At 42.4% G+C, this 16,041-nt stretch overlaps 1 protein-coding gene across 1 annotated transcript in view; it reads right to left on the bottom strand.

Moving 5' to 3' along the window:
• Positions 1 to 847: 847 nt before the first annotated feature.
• LOC115364662 (GDNF family receptor alpha-2-like) overlaps positions 848 to 16,041 on the bottom strand; it is a 49,326-nt gene continuing 34,132 nt past the window's right edge. Inside the window, exons 5-9 of the mRNA XM_030059190.1 lie at positions 12,299 to 12,411; positions 10,143 to 10,283; positions 6,751 to 6,920; positions 3,157 to 3,207; positions 848 to 2,139 (exon numbers count right to left, since the gene is read on the bottom strand). Coding sequence (XP_029915050.1) covers positions 1,996 to 2,139; positions 3,157 to 3,207; positions 6,751 to 6,920; positions 10,143 to 10,283; positions 12,299 to 12,411 — 619 coding nt within the window. The 3' untranslated portion in view covers positions 848 to 1,995. The remainder of the gene's footprint in view (positions 2,140 to 3,156; positions 3,208 to 6,750; positions 6,921 to 10,142; positions 10,284 to 12,298; positions 12,412 to 16,041) is intronic.

Here is a 16,041-nt window from a genome sequence, read left to right as displayed (position 1 = left end):
CCAAGGAGCTGTAAATCTTTCATTGCAAACGTGCCAATGAAAGTCATGAAATTTTCTCATCAGGAGAGAGCGTGAGATTAGTTTCTGAAAAGAAAGGCAATACATTGAGGGGGAATTTTCTTGGATGCTGTGTAATTAAAGTAATACTGCCATAGTTAGAGGTTGTATATAATTCAGTTTGGGATGTTAAAATATATCATAGTTAAAGATATGATATTCTTCATAATCTTGTGCAAATGCATCTAGTCAGATTGAATTCTACTGAAGCTCTCATAATGCTGGACCGTGATTGGCTCACAACAAACCCTCTAATTCAAATTAGGTAAACTGACTGAGTGGAGGCTTGCCAGTGGGTTAGTCCGTTTAAATACGGCAAACCAGCCTAATTGTAAGGCATTTAGTGGTTCTTTAGAGAGAGAAGCCAACAAAAGACCACGTCCAGTTGTGCTTTTTTTTTTTCTTTGCAGAAATTAGTCTGAAACTGCCTGTGAATTTTTTAAAAAAATGTCCTCGTGACAGATCTTTGATCAAGTATGTATAAAACAAAAGAGGTGAATTTGAATTCGTATAATATGGGACCTTTATAAATATTCTATCACATGTGGAGCAACAGGGCTGGAAGTTCTCCAGGTCAGGTCCATGAGTATAAGCACTCCAGCAAAACCTCCAGTTAATTACACTGTGCATCATAACCTCAGCGCTGTGAGGGGGCAGAGTGAAACCCACACTGGTAATATAAACCGATAGCTGAAAACTATTTCTTTGCGTTACATAAACATGCATACAAACACAGTGAAAACAGTCTACACACACTCAGTGACCACGCAGTATGATACTCACACACAGGTTATGGCTTTCCAAGCAATTACAGCTCGTTTAATTTCATCCCTGTATACATTCTTTGTGATCAAACCTTTATAGACAAATATAAACGCAGATAATGAAGGCTTTCCATTAGTACCAAATCCATTTTTTTTTTTCATACTCAAGACAGATCCGTCGTAATGCACAGTAATGTCCATTCAAGGTATTGTAGATAACATCGGGTTGAATGAAAGAAAACAGTTTTGTTTATATACATAGAGACAGGAATATACACGTGTGCGGGTGGACGTAAGGCTCACACCCACTATCATCAACAACAACATCTCAAATGACCGAAGAACCATTAACTGTTTAACATCGCCGCCTTTAGTTCATTTTGTCTTCTGCTGAAAAAATATATTGTAGCACCCAAATGAAAGAGCGGTACGGTAGATTGATTATGGTCACGGATACTATACCAACACTTAGAACACTGAGTAGGCTTTACAGTTTAGAGTTTACACTAGTGTTGAAGAGACAGAATGTAATCATCCCCCATTCCCCCGCCCCCAAATTTGTGGTCTGCTCATCCAAGAGAAGATTAAGCCAAGAACCAATTCAAGACAAAAAAAGTGTGACTGATAGCAGAAATATGTCTTTCTCGCGCTCTTTCTCTCTCACTCACACTCCATTCCTCCAGCTCATTTTCTCTACAACAATTTCTGTGCTGTCAATCCTGCCTTCTTTTAATTACGTTATTCATTTCCCCTCTACCCGACCCCCCTCCCCACCTTCATGGGAAAAGTGCACAAGTCTTTGACATGATCAGCTTGAGTCCTCCAGGTTTGTGTCTCAGTCAGAGGGAGAATCAGTCCCACAAAAAAAAAAAAAAAAAAACGTCCTTCCAGGCTTCTCGCAGCAGGGGTCCTTTTAAAGCCATTCGCTCCATCGCGGTCCTGAAAAAATGCCCTAACAATACATTAAATAAACGACAAATTTCACAGTTTTGAGAATTTCCGATGGTATTTCGCCCCCTCTTCCTTCCTTTTTGTTTTCTTCTTTCATAAATGCCATTTATGACAACTGCCCAGAGATTTAGCCTTCTTAATATCAGCCCCAGAAATAACACCTTCTGCTTTTGGGATCAGCTTGTGGGTGGATGACCTCTTTTTTTCTCTCCTCCTGGCGCTTCTATAAGGCATGCTGGGCCAGGACCAGGGCCAGACCCAGGCCGGGAACCAGAGCCCAGACGCTGGCACGCAGACAGGCTGAGTGATCCTCTTGGCCCTGGGGTCTGCTCAGGCCACCATAACCACTGCTGGGTTCCACGACAGGCTGGGCAGATAGAGGGACAACACAGGGAGAGGGAGATGTGTAAAGGTTAGCCATGACTCAAACACTCGTGCTGCTTTGCTGCTCTGGCATTTGATGAGGAGAGAGGCGAGAGGAGAGAGGAGGAGGGGGAGGAGGGAGGAAAGACAGAGCAGGGTTAGAGAGAAGGAGAAAATGAGAAAGCGCAAGTCAGAGGTAGTCAGAGAGAGAGGGAGAGCGAGAGAAATTACATGTATCTATGGCAGACCCGCTTCGGCAAGAACATAAATTGTTTGATCTACCAAATGTTTTGATATGTGAAGTATATTTCAAGTCCCTGCTGCTTAGTATGCTCTTTGCTTCTTAAACAAGTTGGCAACAAAGGAAAGCTCCTTGCGAGGAGTTTTTTTTTTCTTTTTTCCTCAAACTCTTTTAGGTTGTGCCAGCGAGTCTCTAAACAGTTTTTAAAGCTATCATTACAGACTTTATTTACAAGAAAAATATACTATGAAGCCAGATACACACTACTGAAGCCAGCGGTGACTGCTTTTTTTTTTTTTCTTTCAATATTTCATAAAGTATAGCAAATGCAGTCCATACAACACAGTTACAAGACTGTTTGTATGTGGTTTGGGATGGTACCATGATTATGAAAACACTACAATATTTCTATTTACAGGAGAAAACAAACTTTTTTGCACTGTGTGCAAACTGCCAAACGGAGCCATGTAGTGTTCGCATTATGGCAGAGAGCAGTGGGAGCACATCATTCTAGATATTAAAGTCCATGTCCTAGAGAGTTGCACTGTTATGGCCACACTACAATAGCCTTATTATGTGCTTTTCCACAAAACTGTTAGCATTTTGAATACTTTTTCAATTTTCTCTGATTCTTGTAGCACAAAGCATAACCATTTGCCTCCAAGTAAGAGTAGTCTCACTCAATTTGCAGAGGCACCATTTTCAGTCCAGCGCCGCAATACAGAGGCACATCATAAGGAACATGAAACATTTTCTCCTCCTCCTCCACCATTCCCTTACCTCATCTCCACAAATGTAACCTTTGGAGAGATTGCACTTTGGTCCATTTCCCTGTACAGAGAAGAAACATCTAGTCAGATGTTATCTACTAGCACCTCATCTTCCAACTGAACAAGGCAATACACCTAAACAAGGAAATAAATAATGAAACGAGAAAATGGTGTTGAATTATATTAACAGGACAGGCATATTTTTTCCAGAGACAAAGAGAGAAAGCAAAAGGGAGAATGTGTGTGTGAGAGAGAGAGAGGGATCGAGGATGGGGGGGGGGGGGGGGTGAGTAAGACGAAGGGCAAGACAGAGACAGAGGAGGAGGGAGGATCCCAAATGACTGCAGTTATCATAGTACCTGGCTTGTATTTTCACAGCGTCATTCTACAGAGAAATGGTTAAATGACAGTTGCCAAAAAAGCTATGGGTAGCTTGACAATGCACCAAACACATCCGCGACTAAAAGCCAATTAATTAGCAAGGGCAGTGATGTGTGGCAGCAGCCTGTTGACATGAGTCCAGATCTCGAGCTGCAGCCAATATCCACACATACACTCAGGCGCCCGCGCACGCACGCGCGTGTGTGTGTGTGCGCATGGCTACAAGCACAAACACATGCATACATATGCATCCCGCGTGACTACAATGTCAAACACGAACTCACTCTCACACCAGCTCATGCACAGAGAGTGAGGGAGAGAAAGAGGTGAGAGAGAGGAGGGACAATATACAACTAGGTGTTAAAGTGAATATCCCACTTGGCATTGAGCAGGTAACCAGACAACTAGACAGCAAGTACTTTCAGCATTGATCAATACATTGTCAAACCTACAGTACAGCAGAGCTGCATTTCCCAAGGCTAGTTATTGAGTAACCCCGGGTTAGGTACTTTTTGTCCACAATCAATTACATTCAATTGAGCTGAAAATCAACACACAGCAGTGCTACATGGGAACACAGGCAGCATTAGCTTCTCAGTGGGGGGTGGGGGTGGATTTCACTTAAAATGCTTGGTTTACATTATATAATCTTTGAAATGTAGCAAAAACTAACAGAGATGCTATTCCTGTGAATCTGTTTTGTTTAAAAATCACTTAAAAGAGGACATTAAAATTCAAATCAGGATCGCCAGAACTATATGATACACAAAACCCATTTCATCTGTGTGACCAACACCAACCCTGGGAATACTGCAAAGACATCACTGCGAGTTTGCAATTTCCTTAGTCAAACTTTGCCGAAACACAATGGCATGTGGAAAAAACAATCCTTGATCTTCCTCTATAAACAAAACAGGACTTATCATGGCTGCCCCTCGGACTTACAATACTCATAGGACGCAACTTTAGCCCACATGTTTACTTACAGAGCGGGGGATAAAACCCACAACCACTGGCGGTGACATTTTGAATAATTATGCATATAAATTAGCTGAAACTATTATATAGCCTATCGGAGTGCAGTCAAAGAGAATAGATTTAGCCTCAGACAGCAGATTGTGCCTTAGTTGCCGTTCTTAGACTAACCATGCTTCAGATTATGGGTGATCCTCCAGTGCCATGGGAGCTCAGCCTTCCGTCTAACCACCCATCTATCAGTCCATCCATCCAAACATTCTTCCATCTGTCTAGCCATAAATCACAACCAAAGTATGTCCACAAACCTAATTTATCAACTGTCTGTTCCCCAGATTGTTGAGAACATACATATGTATGCGTATGTATCCATGTCCTTGTGAGGGTCTGTGTGTGTGTGTGTGTGTGTGTGTGTGTATGTGTGTGTGTGTGTGTTAGTGTGGGGCTCTCACTGGCCATCATGAGATTTACAGTCTTGGACAGTCAGTCTTCTGCCAAGAGGACTCATACCATAACAACCCTCCCCCAATTTATCTGCCATGGAAGTTTGACAAGTTTTAATTGCCAGGCATAGTTGCCTGAGAATGTAGGGCCGCCCAAAATGTCCCCACCAGCTCCCTCTCTAATTATAAACTTCCTGCTTGAGTAATCACACGTCTTATTGTTTCCTAATTACCATTTTTACAATAAATTAAACACCATGCTGCAGTGAGACAGGCACAGAGCGGTGCATCAATACTGACATACACACAGAATCTTTGGAGGAAGCAATTCCACCGCTCATTCCCTCCCCACCGTTCTCTCTCCCTTTTTCTCTGCAGCACCTCGCTCAAACATACACACTGTTATTGTTATCAGCGGCGCTTGTTCATTAATTCTCTCCTTCGCAACATTTTTAAAGTTTTAATTTGCTGTCTTCTCCACAATGAGGGTCTCTGTGTAAAGGACAATAGTACATGACTGGGGTGCAGGGTGACCATTTAATGACTGTGAAGGCCCATGGAATTACTCAGAATAGATGTCTTAATGGGAGTCATTCATTCAGTGTGGAGTTGCATTCATAAACACTGAATCATGGCTATAAGTTCGTAGTCGTCACTGAAAAATGACATTAACAGTAACTTCAACAGCAGCAACAGCAGCTCTACAAAGTGTGCTTTTATTCTACATCTAATTCAGCCAAGCTTGGTAACTGGGTCTCCTGAAAAGGTGAAAAACATCATTAGTCTTATACCAGAAGGCTGCACAGCACATTTACAATATATCTGTAAAACAGCACAATATTTCATTGTGAAATCTAATCAAACTCAACAGCTATTAGATAAAAAAAAAAAACTCTCTTCAGCCCTGCGCGAAGAATGAAATATGTGTGACCTGTTCAAGAGAAACATGGAGAGAGAAAGAGAGACAGACAGAGAGACAGAGTGAGGGAGTCCAGGGTATACAACATGATTCTGTCATCTTCACATTTTATTTGTGCAGAAAACAAAGTACAGTTCTATTAAAAGAAAAACACACATGCATGCTTGCTGCACAGGAAGACTGATGTTTTCTCTGCTCCAGACAGTGAACCCATAGCAGAGTTGACTGCAGTCTTCAGAGTAGACTGCATTCTGCACAAAACAGGCCCTGGGCCAGTATTTTAGAACCTCTAATCCAGATTAACCCCCCTACCACCCCACCCCACCCGCCCCCACATCTCTTTCACTATTTCATTGTGACAGAGAAAAATATAATATTTCAACCAAATGTCATCATCTTGGGTGTAGCATAAACTGTCTTATCACAAAAAGTCTGTTCCGATGTGCCAATTGCTTTAACAAGCATAGAGATTGAATGTGATGTGAATGTGAATGGGGTAGCGTTGTGAGCCTTGTGATTTTGCCACTGTACAAAATCTGCCTTTTATGAAAGCTGAGTGGAGGAGTGTTGTGATTCTTACTGTAATTGGTACATTTTCGCTAATTTATGCAGAGATTTTGCTGGAAATTGTATTGGAAATGTATGTATTTATTTGGGCAGCAGAAAATAATTCCTTGCTGTCTGAACGTTACACAACGCTGAGAATTACATGTGATTCGATAAATTCCTGCAAAAACTCTATACACTTTCAGCTCAACAAGCCTACCTGCTCGACAAACATGCATAGGGACAAAAATAGAAGTAAAAACAACTGATGGTGCCTAAATTTATCATTTGCAATGGTCAGTAAAATCTCACAATGAAACTACTGAATCAAATCCATTACCTTGCCTTGTGCTTCGTCCCCTGGCTGGATGTCATTGGGGATATAGGAAGGTTCTGAGGTGCTTGTCGACCCGTCCAGCCCCGCCTTCACTGTTGCTGAGGGGCCTGGGACAGACTCATCTTTGTTTTGCATGTTGTCTGTCCCATAACCAAAGGCCTGAATGGCATTTCCTGCAGGGACAGAGATATACAGTCATTTGTTTTTTTGACTGCTGTCTTCGCAAGAAGCCAGCTCGCAGACAGACAGCTCTAAGTCAACTTCTTGGTCCCCTGCCCAATCTTTGGCAACAGAGGGAATGATGGAAGCTGGAGTGGGGTGGAGGAAGGAAGGAGTAAAAAGTGTGTGGCGAGTCCTTTTGCTTTGTCAGTAAGCTTGAGAGGTACACACCGAAAAAGCAATCTGAGTTTTGTTTGTGAAATTTGCCACTTGGGAGGTTGCACAAGATTTAACTATCTTATAAAATAGCAGCGCAGCCTTATAATTTTAATGTTCTTAACTGCATCTTACTTTTAGCATTGCTAACATGTTTACGGTATTAATTTGGAAACTAGTAATTATCCCTCCATGAGAGTCCTGTGGAGACATGATGAATATGTTTGTCAAACACAAACAACTTTGGTTCATGTCCTTGAGTTGTCACAAAAACCTTTTATGCCGCAACAACCGTTTTCAATCAATTTGCAACAAGCTGACCAAATAGTGGCGTAATGTCTGCACTCGAGTTGATGAGTCCCAATTTGTTTACCAGTAAGTATCAAGCAGTTGCACACTTGGAAATGGAATCTTTTAAAAGCAGCAAATAAATCAGCTCAAACAGAGGCCAGCAGTCTGTGCATGTGTACGACTGCTCGCCTGCCTGCAGATGTATGTATGTGTGTAATTTTGTGTCTAAGTGCATGTGTGAGTCTCTGCAAAAATGTGATAAATCCCTGTTCAGTCAGCTTTTCTGCTAGATATGGTAAAATAGGTGCTGAGTACCTTTTCACTGCTCATCCGTTTAAAACACGAGGCTTGTTTCTCTTTGTTCAGCCAGAGAGAAGGCAAAGCATGTAATTGCTTGGCAACCACCTCCATTATAAGGTCAGCGTACAGAGATGACTTTGAATAGATTTATGTGACTGATCAAATTCAAAATGTTCCCAAACAAAGGAGAAATGGCATTTTCCCCCTCCACAAAAAGGACAAATGGGATGGTTGCAACACACATACATAATTGGATGGACACACACGGTCCTTAGCACTCCCCAAACACGCCCACACAGATCTGTCTGTCACACCCTATGTCCACCTACACAGAGTTGTGCACGCGCGCACACACATACATGCATTCACAAGCACAAAGGCATTCCTTGCGTTTCTCATTCTGTTAAACGCTCACGGTTTGGGCTGTTGCTGAAAAATAGAAAGCATGGGGCGAACAAAGCATACCGCTGAAGCCTAACAACTGTACTGTTAGCAGAGAAGAGCTAGTGAAGTACTGCTGAGACATGTGATGTTACGCATCTGTTTGTCAGGGTCGGCTATAGCTAGCGATCCCCCTACAGACGCTGTAAGATGGGGGAATAAAGTCATAAATCAAACTAGTCGGCTGGAGGGCCTCCACAGAGGATGTTTTACTGCACCCAAATGTTCCACTGAGTGATTAAGCTCATTGCCGACAGCAATTCCATTTTTTAATGACTCTGGATAAGTTTTCCTTTAACCCCTGGGCATAGCCTGCGTTGCCCTACCTGCAGGGACAGATGGAGTAAAGGACAGGGGAGAAGGCAGGACAAGGGAGGAAGACAGAGGAGAAGACTAAGTTTGGGCAATCATTTGAATATATAGTCCGTTTCACTGGCAGTGTTTTATTGGAGGCGAGGGGCGGCATACCTTCAGCACACATGTGACCAAGAGTTAAAATTTTCCAGCTATCCGTTTGACTATCCTGTTGCTTTTACCTGTCAGGGCAGAGTGGGGAAGGCGTGTGGGTAAAAAATGAATTGCCTAATAAATGGGCTTTCTTTGGAATGCGTTTCAGTTTGTCGTTCGGTATGAAAAATGAATGTGGGTAAGAGAATCCTATCATTCTTTCCTGAAGAAACAGAATGAAAAAAGGGCAAAAGAGACATGGCGATGGAGAGGGTGGTCATGTGGGGGTTGGAATATAATGTATGTGTAGTTTAGTCTAGCATGCGGCATATACATATACTTTGTACAGGGAGTATTTTCTGTGTATATTCTCCTCCCCAGTGTGTCGAAGAGTACGAACGCTCCATCTATGGTAGTTTATCTGCTGTTCCCCTTGACTGCAGAGAGGAGATGCTGCATTTTGTGTTATTTTTCAAGACGCCTCCTCAGCTCCCGGCCTCATCCCTCATCCTGCACAGTCAGCTAAAACGGTACCCCAGCAATCTATTGAAATGGTCTGAAAGCATTATCCACACAATGGAACATGTTAAAGGCAATGGCGTCTTGTAGCACTGATGACACTGCACGCTCCGCCATAGCAAGGAGGGAGCTCCCTATATTTTACCTCTAAGTGAAAAAGCGTGAGGATGTTTGAGGTAACTATTCTGTCATGCGGCAGCCAGCGCGCTATGCATTAGATGTATAGATGATATGTATTGTAGGTTCCTTTATTATTTCATTTGTACTAGATCTGTTCTTTTTCATGACAGTTCCCTCCTGTAAGGGATAAGCCCTTTAACTCTCTAAGATTGAATGCGAAAATGACATGCAAATGGTTTCTTTTGTATTAAAGTCTGGGCAGATCTTGCCCAAAGGAGGGATGAGAAGAGATAAGAAATTACTCTTTTCTGAGAAACTAAGAACATTTAATTCCAACTTAATCAGTGGGCAAAGAGGGTTTCTGTGGATAAGTTGTACCAAATGTGCAGCAGGCAAATTTTCATTAGGGCTTCAAGAAGTTCTATCCAACCATCCAACCATGAATATCATCACTTACTCCTTCCTGTCTTCCTTCATCCCTTCATCCCTTCCTCCATTCCTCCCCTCTTCCATTTCTTTCTTCCTTCCCTCCTTCCTTCCAGGTACTTCAGTCCAGTTCCACGGATAACTACAATTACACTCTCCATTCAGTCCCACCCTCACCAATGCACCTTCCACTCATCAATAGCAGCACCTCCACAGTTATCTCAAGTGGGGTGCTCTAAGACATTGAAAAACAGAATCTGACATGAAACCATTAAAGTTGCATTAGATCGAAGTTCACGGCTCACTCTAAGTCTCCTGTTTTTCCCAGGGACCGGCTGTGGTGCAGCATGGCAGCGGGAGTAACTACAGCATCACACACTTGCGCTCTTATCAATATTACATGACGATTGGTTCCCTATCAGTTACAAAACACATTTCAGATGCATATAGAGTGTCTGTGCGTCAGGATGGCTCACTCAGGCATGTGTTGTCGGTGAAATCCTGCAGGAAGTTCATACACTCCTCTTCCTGGTTCCCACTTCCCTTGCAAGTGCACCACGGGGAGACGGTCCAGTTGGAGTAGCTGCTGTCGACATAGTTGGGAGTCATGTCTGTCCCTGTGAGGGCATTCACACACACACACACACACACACACACACACACACGCACACGCACACACAAATACACACACGTATACACACACACACACACACACACACACACACACACACACACACATTAGGACAACAGCTACAGGTCACTAATGGACAATAATGGACTACATTTATTACAAATAGTATATAAAACGGACAACAGGATATTAGTCATAGGAATAGGGTTACACCATTTGAGGTTTATGGGAAGGTGAAGCGTTCTGTAATGCCTATTTTAGATGTAAAGAGGCCATTATGTTATGAATAGTTTGCAAAGTAGGCGATTTAGGAAATGCATGTTGTTTGGATACAGCGCTACTGTACCAAAACATTTTACTTTTCAGATGGCTCTCTCTGCGGCAGTGCTTTCAGCGGGAGTCAGGGGTGTTAGGTGCACATTGTGTGGCACATTCCAGAGAATTCCAGGAGGCATCCCAGCATATTATCACTTCATACCGCAGGATTTATGGCACATGGTGGGGGAGGCATGACTGATACTTGTTACACTGATTCTAGTGGACGACTAAGACCTCTAGAGAACAAGTTTGAAAATCACGGTCTTGGATTCAGCGTCAGTAAACAATAGATGAAACTAAGAAAGAGTTTTTGTAGTTGATACCAATACAAGTAAAATTTCATGATTCTTGGTCCCTGACAGCACAGATATCCCATTCGCTGTAAAACTGAAAAACCTTGTGTAGACATTAAGAGGTAAACACAAACTTTTTATGTTTCAAAGATTTAACAGTAGACCATGTAAAATTGCCTCTGGTCAAATGAGTTGAGGAGTATTTAGTCCCAAATGTCAAAAAATTAATAACCAAAAAGGGATAGGGAATTTATTTATTTAATTGATCTGTGAGTCAGTCAATTATGAGAACTATACAGACACAACTAGAAAATTCTGTGCTTAATCTGCATTTTTGTCACTTGATTTTAAATTATCCTCACTCCAGTCAACCCTTGTCAATATTGCACAGTGCACCTTTAAATATAGGGGGATGTATTAGAATAAGAAGACTGAGTTACATTGGCCTGTAACCTTCAAGTAGAAAACAAAAGACCCTAACAAAACACTAATTTCAAATTAGAGGAACTGCGTGAAATATCCTGTTGTAACAATAAATATCATGGATTGATTATGTGCTTTCATTTTGATTTACAGTCCAGCAAGCACGGCTGCAACTTTAAGTGTTTCAAGTTTTTATATTAGAATAAAAACACTGACAGAGTGAGCTGTTGTGTGGATACTACTGATACTAAAAGCACTGCTGTTGGCATCGTGTTCAAAATGTTTTAATGACTTGATATCTGAGTATTGCTTCTTTTGAAATCTCTAACTTGAGACCTGCATGTAGTGATCACTATGCAGAGACGGTGTAGTAATTTTATGTAAATTAGAACCCCCTTTGTGTGCTACCCAGCATTGGTGAGCGTGCCGACGCATCGCCAAGGTACTGCTGTCAAACTTCCGCCAACATGGAGGAATGTTCTTGTGAAAACTCTCTCTGCGTGCTGTTCGAAGAGCATTTACTATGAGCAAACAGATGGTCATGAAGTGTTTTAATTAAGTAAACTCTCTCTCCCTCTCTGCCTCAACTTGCTCATTACTTCAAGTAGAGCGCTGAAGTCCAGCGTGCTGGGGGAGATATCAGGCCAGGAGGGAAACATCCAGCGAGCCTCACTGCCCCCCACCCACCAAGATAAGCGAGGGTAGACTGCTGTCACACTGTCTCTCCCTCCAGACCTCGCGCCATCACTCTTTATCTCAGCATGCATCAGAATTCTTAGAAAAATATTGCAGGGTTGGGGGGTAAATGTGCATTTCTTTCAATCTCTCACAATTTCTTTTACTCTGTCACTCTCTATCTCTCTTTCTCTTTCTCTCACACACACACACACACACACACACACACATTCACAGACACATCGACTCCATTCCATCTCACAGTGTCACCCAGAGCCCTGGCCGCACTGACCGATGAGCCTGGCGTAGGAGGCCAAGCAGGCCTGGTAATTGTCTTCATTGGGACAGCTGCTCACTGTGTGTTGAGTCACCAGGCAGTTCATGTGGAAATCAGCCAGTCTGGACCTGCACACCAAACACACAGCAAACACATGTCACATCATCACCTTGTTCGTTGCATAAGTGTAATGTAACTCATGCTCATATATACTTATGGACGCAGACGCACACACACACACACACACACACAAACATAAACACATTAATTCACACGATTGGACCTAGTTTTCTGGCAATATTGTGACTCTGCAGCAGCTGCCAATTGTGACCAACATCAAACTGGGAAAGTATATGCAACATCTGTTTCTAGATTGCAACAACAGGTGTCCTGAATAATAACCAGGTCTCAGTCATGCTTCAGCACCAACGAGCCATTTTCTATTGTCGTAACGTGCAACGTATACCGATTGATTGCATATATCTGTCAGGATGAGAAAGACATCAGATGCCTCTTTTGGCTACGTTTTAATGCGTATCCTGGACATCACGACTGTCTCCCCAACATCACTCCCCCACCACCACCCCACCCCACCCCCGCCACCACCACCACCACCGAACTAGATAAAAATAGTATGTTTTGTTTCGGTGTGTGTTTGTGATAAGAGCTTTAAGTCTGTTGAGGCCCTCAGGGTGGCATTGCTAATCCACTTAAGTAGGTTTATTGGGAGTAGCGTGTGCAAAGTTGCTCTGTCTGTACTGTTCACATCACAGCTGCCCGCTAAAACTAAGTGAATCACAATCCATCACGCATTTCTCTCTCTCCCTCTCTCTCTCTCTCTCTCTCTCTCTCTCTCTTTCGCTCTCTCTCTCTCATGATTCATCCTGACCTCGACTGACCACTCTTTGCAGCTTCAAGTTCAAAGGTACTGTAATGTGCCTCTGGCTGTCCTGTGAGCACACAAACTCAAAGACACACACAGACAGCCAGAAACATGGGCACACACACACATACATGCACACACACACACACACGCACGCACGCACGCACGCACGCACGCATGCACGCACACAGATAGATAGATAGATAGATAGATAGATAGACACACATGCATATGTATCAATATGACTGTTGACTGCATATGTTTTGTCACTGTATCTCTTTGGTGGATGTTTCTGGGGGTGGGAGGCGTTGGCAAATACTTGTCACCAGTGTGTTATAAGTACTGCATTTGGTGACCATCACATTTAATAAACACTTTTTGATTAATAGGCTCTTTCACTGTGCATTCATTTGCTCACATTTTACCATTTCTGTGATTTTATTAAAGACTATATAATCTTTTTAAACAAAATACTGTCAGATTAATAATTACCATGAGGAATGGCAGCAGGTCTGAAATGATTGGTAGCCTCTGTTTCATGCCAGCTGGTACTATAACTGCTAGATTTTCTCAAGGACCACCTTTCAAAATCAAATTTCAGAACTGTTGCTTACTGTCACTGATTGCTTTCTTCAGTCAAATATTTTCTTTTTGGCTTTACTGAAAAGGATAAATGTTGGAAGTAATTTTTTCCACTTTTCTTGTTTGTAGCACCTGAAAAGAAACTTTATTTAGTTGCAAATGTACAAATGCAGATGGTGGAGCTTATGCCGCAATATCACTTGGATGTGACCAACAGTTTTTTGGTACTTTTGTGACCAGAGGTGCTGTCACAGCAAAGTTGTGAAAGGAGTTTGATTACGAGGAATAAATTATCATAAGGTGTGATTGGGGCTCGCATTGGTATCATGGCCAATTAAATTATCTCCTCTTTCTTTTTAAAGCAATTGGTAACAATACACACATTTTTTGAAGTGTTAACTCACGTCTGGGTGTTGCTTGAGACATAAAACAATAATACTATAGTATTATTAAGTGTTACTGCCATATCTAAGTGCATACATTAAACTGCTGCTGTTTCATAGCGTTGTACTTTAGTTCACCCCTATAATCAGACTGATTTGATAGCCCTTCCTCTCCCTCTCCACCGCTGCTCTCTGCCCGGTGTGCTGCAGTTTTCGACTAGGCAGAGCAAGACTGAAACTGGGGATACCGTTATGCTTTAAGATTGGCTTCTTCCAAGTGGAAGCCAGGGTTCTTGTCTAGGAGGGGCAGAGTTGCGAGCAGTAAATATACAGCACCCCAAATATGCCACCGGGGGCAGATAGTGCCCCTTCTTCAACTGAATTCACGTTCCTTTGGTTTGGTTGGTTGTTTGGTTATCAGGTTGGTTGGTTGGTTGGTCATTAAAATACTCATTACCATATCTTCATTGAGTAATGACACTGACGCTTTTATGTTGGAAGGCAATGATTCATGCAATAATCACATATGTAGATACAATTAACTTTGTTGTACATTCAAATTTGTTTTGTCAGTTGCCAGCAGTCTGTTTTACTTCAGTGATTAAAAAGGGGCTGTATTCATTCAATTAATCATATTTGGCTACATTTACATACACAAAATGATGACACTATTGCCAATACTGTGAGCAAAGCAATAGTCTGTTTAAGCCGTTTACATGATTGTATAAACTGACAACTCCCATAATAATCCCGTTTTCATGAGTGATGTACTTATTTCGAGCCGTAGGCATTTCTCTGTTGCAATTAAAAATGCAAAGCTTCAGTCAGTACTTTTGGGAAACCCACAGGAAATAATGAGATGGTGCATGCAGTTGTTCCACACCCGGCCACACAGCATTTTTGGACGAGGATACCATGTTAGCAATTGGTGGGAAAAAGATGGTCCAGCGGGAGTTTACTGAGTTTACTTAAGAATGGAGCTATGTAGGGCGTTCTAGTGGCTCAGTTGGCTGAAGCACATACCATAAACACTAAATAGAGCTCAGGCATTTATCTTGTCATCTCTCTCACCTTCCAAAATGTCCTGTGTGTGTATAATGTGACTGACGAGTCAAGCCGAAATGCTAAAAAAAAATCATTTAAAGTGCAAAAAATGGACCGGTGTGAACTAATTGTCCGATGTGTCACCAGGATGTCCCTGTTCCCGCTATGGCGCTGATGATGAGTCACAGCGCTGGATAAACTTGGAAAATGTACGCACTAGCCTGCCAATGTATAAGCGACCAGTTCACTGTGAACACAATAATACAAGTTTGTGTCAGGGCCGGGTCTACGCAGGGGCAAGAGGGGGCCTGGCCCCCTCAAATAAATGTTGTGCCCCCTCAAACTAAATCCCCCAAAATATATTCAGTTAGACATGGTAAAAGGTGCTGGAGCACAATGCCCCCTCAACATTTGTGGCTGCCCCCTCATACATGCCTGGCTAGACCCGGCCCTGGTTTGTGTACTTCGTTTTCAAGTACCTGGTGTTAGTTGTGCAAAATGTAATCAATGTATCCATCCTGGACAGAGCATGCGCGACAACATGGCGCTTTGAAAATTCACACAGCAGACCCCCAATTAGAGGCTGCAGATGGAACGCACATACATCTGCTGCTTTCAAATGGCTACAGGGATTTCATTGATGAAAGGCCGGCCCTCATTTATCCGACAAACAGCTGGGGATGATAGATATTGGTAAAAAATAACCCTTCAATCTAACCCAGTATGGACGCTGCATTACCAGCATTATTGCTTTAATCACATTAAAATGCCTTTTTGATGTGTTTGTAAATGTGTCTACTGGTGGAGGACTTTACATCAAGGTGCAACATGCGAGTATAACATACATAAAGAGGGGGTTGTGTGAT

The sequence above is a fragment of the Myripristis murdjan genome, chromosome 9 (assembly GCF_902150065.1).
Source record: "Myripristis murdjan chromosome 9, fMyrMur1.1, whole genome shotgun sequence".
Taxonomy (NCBI): domain Eukaryota; kingdom Metazoa; phylum Chordata; class Actinopteri; order Holocentriformes; family Holocentridae; genus Myripristis; species Myripristis murdjan.
The sequence above is the reverse complement of the archived record's forward strand: the minus strand, read 5'-3'. Positions and strand labels throughout refer to the sequence as shown.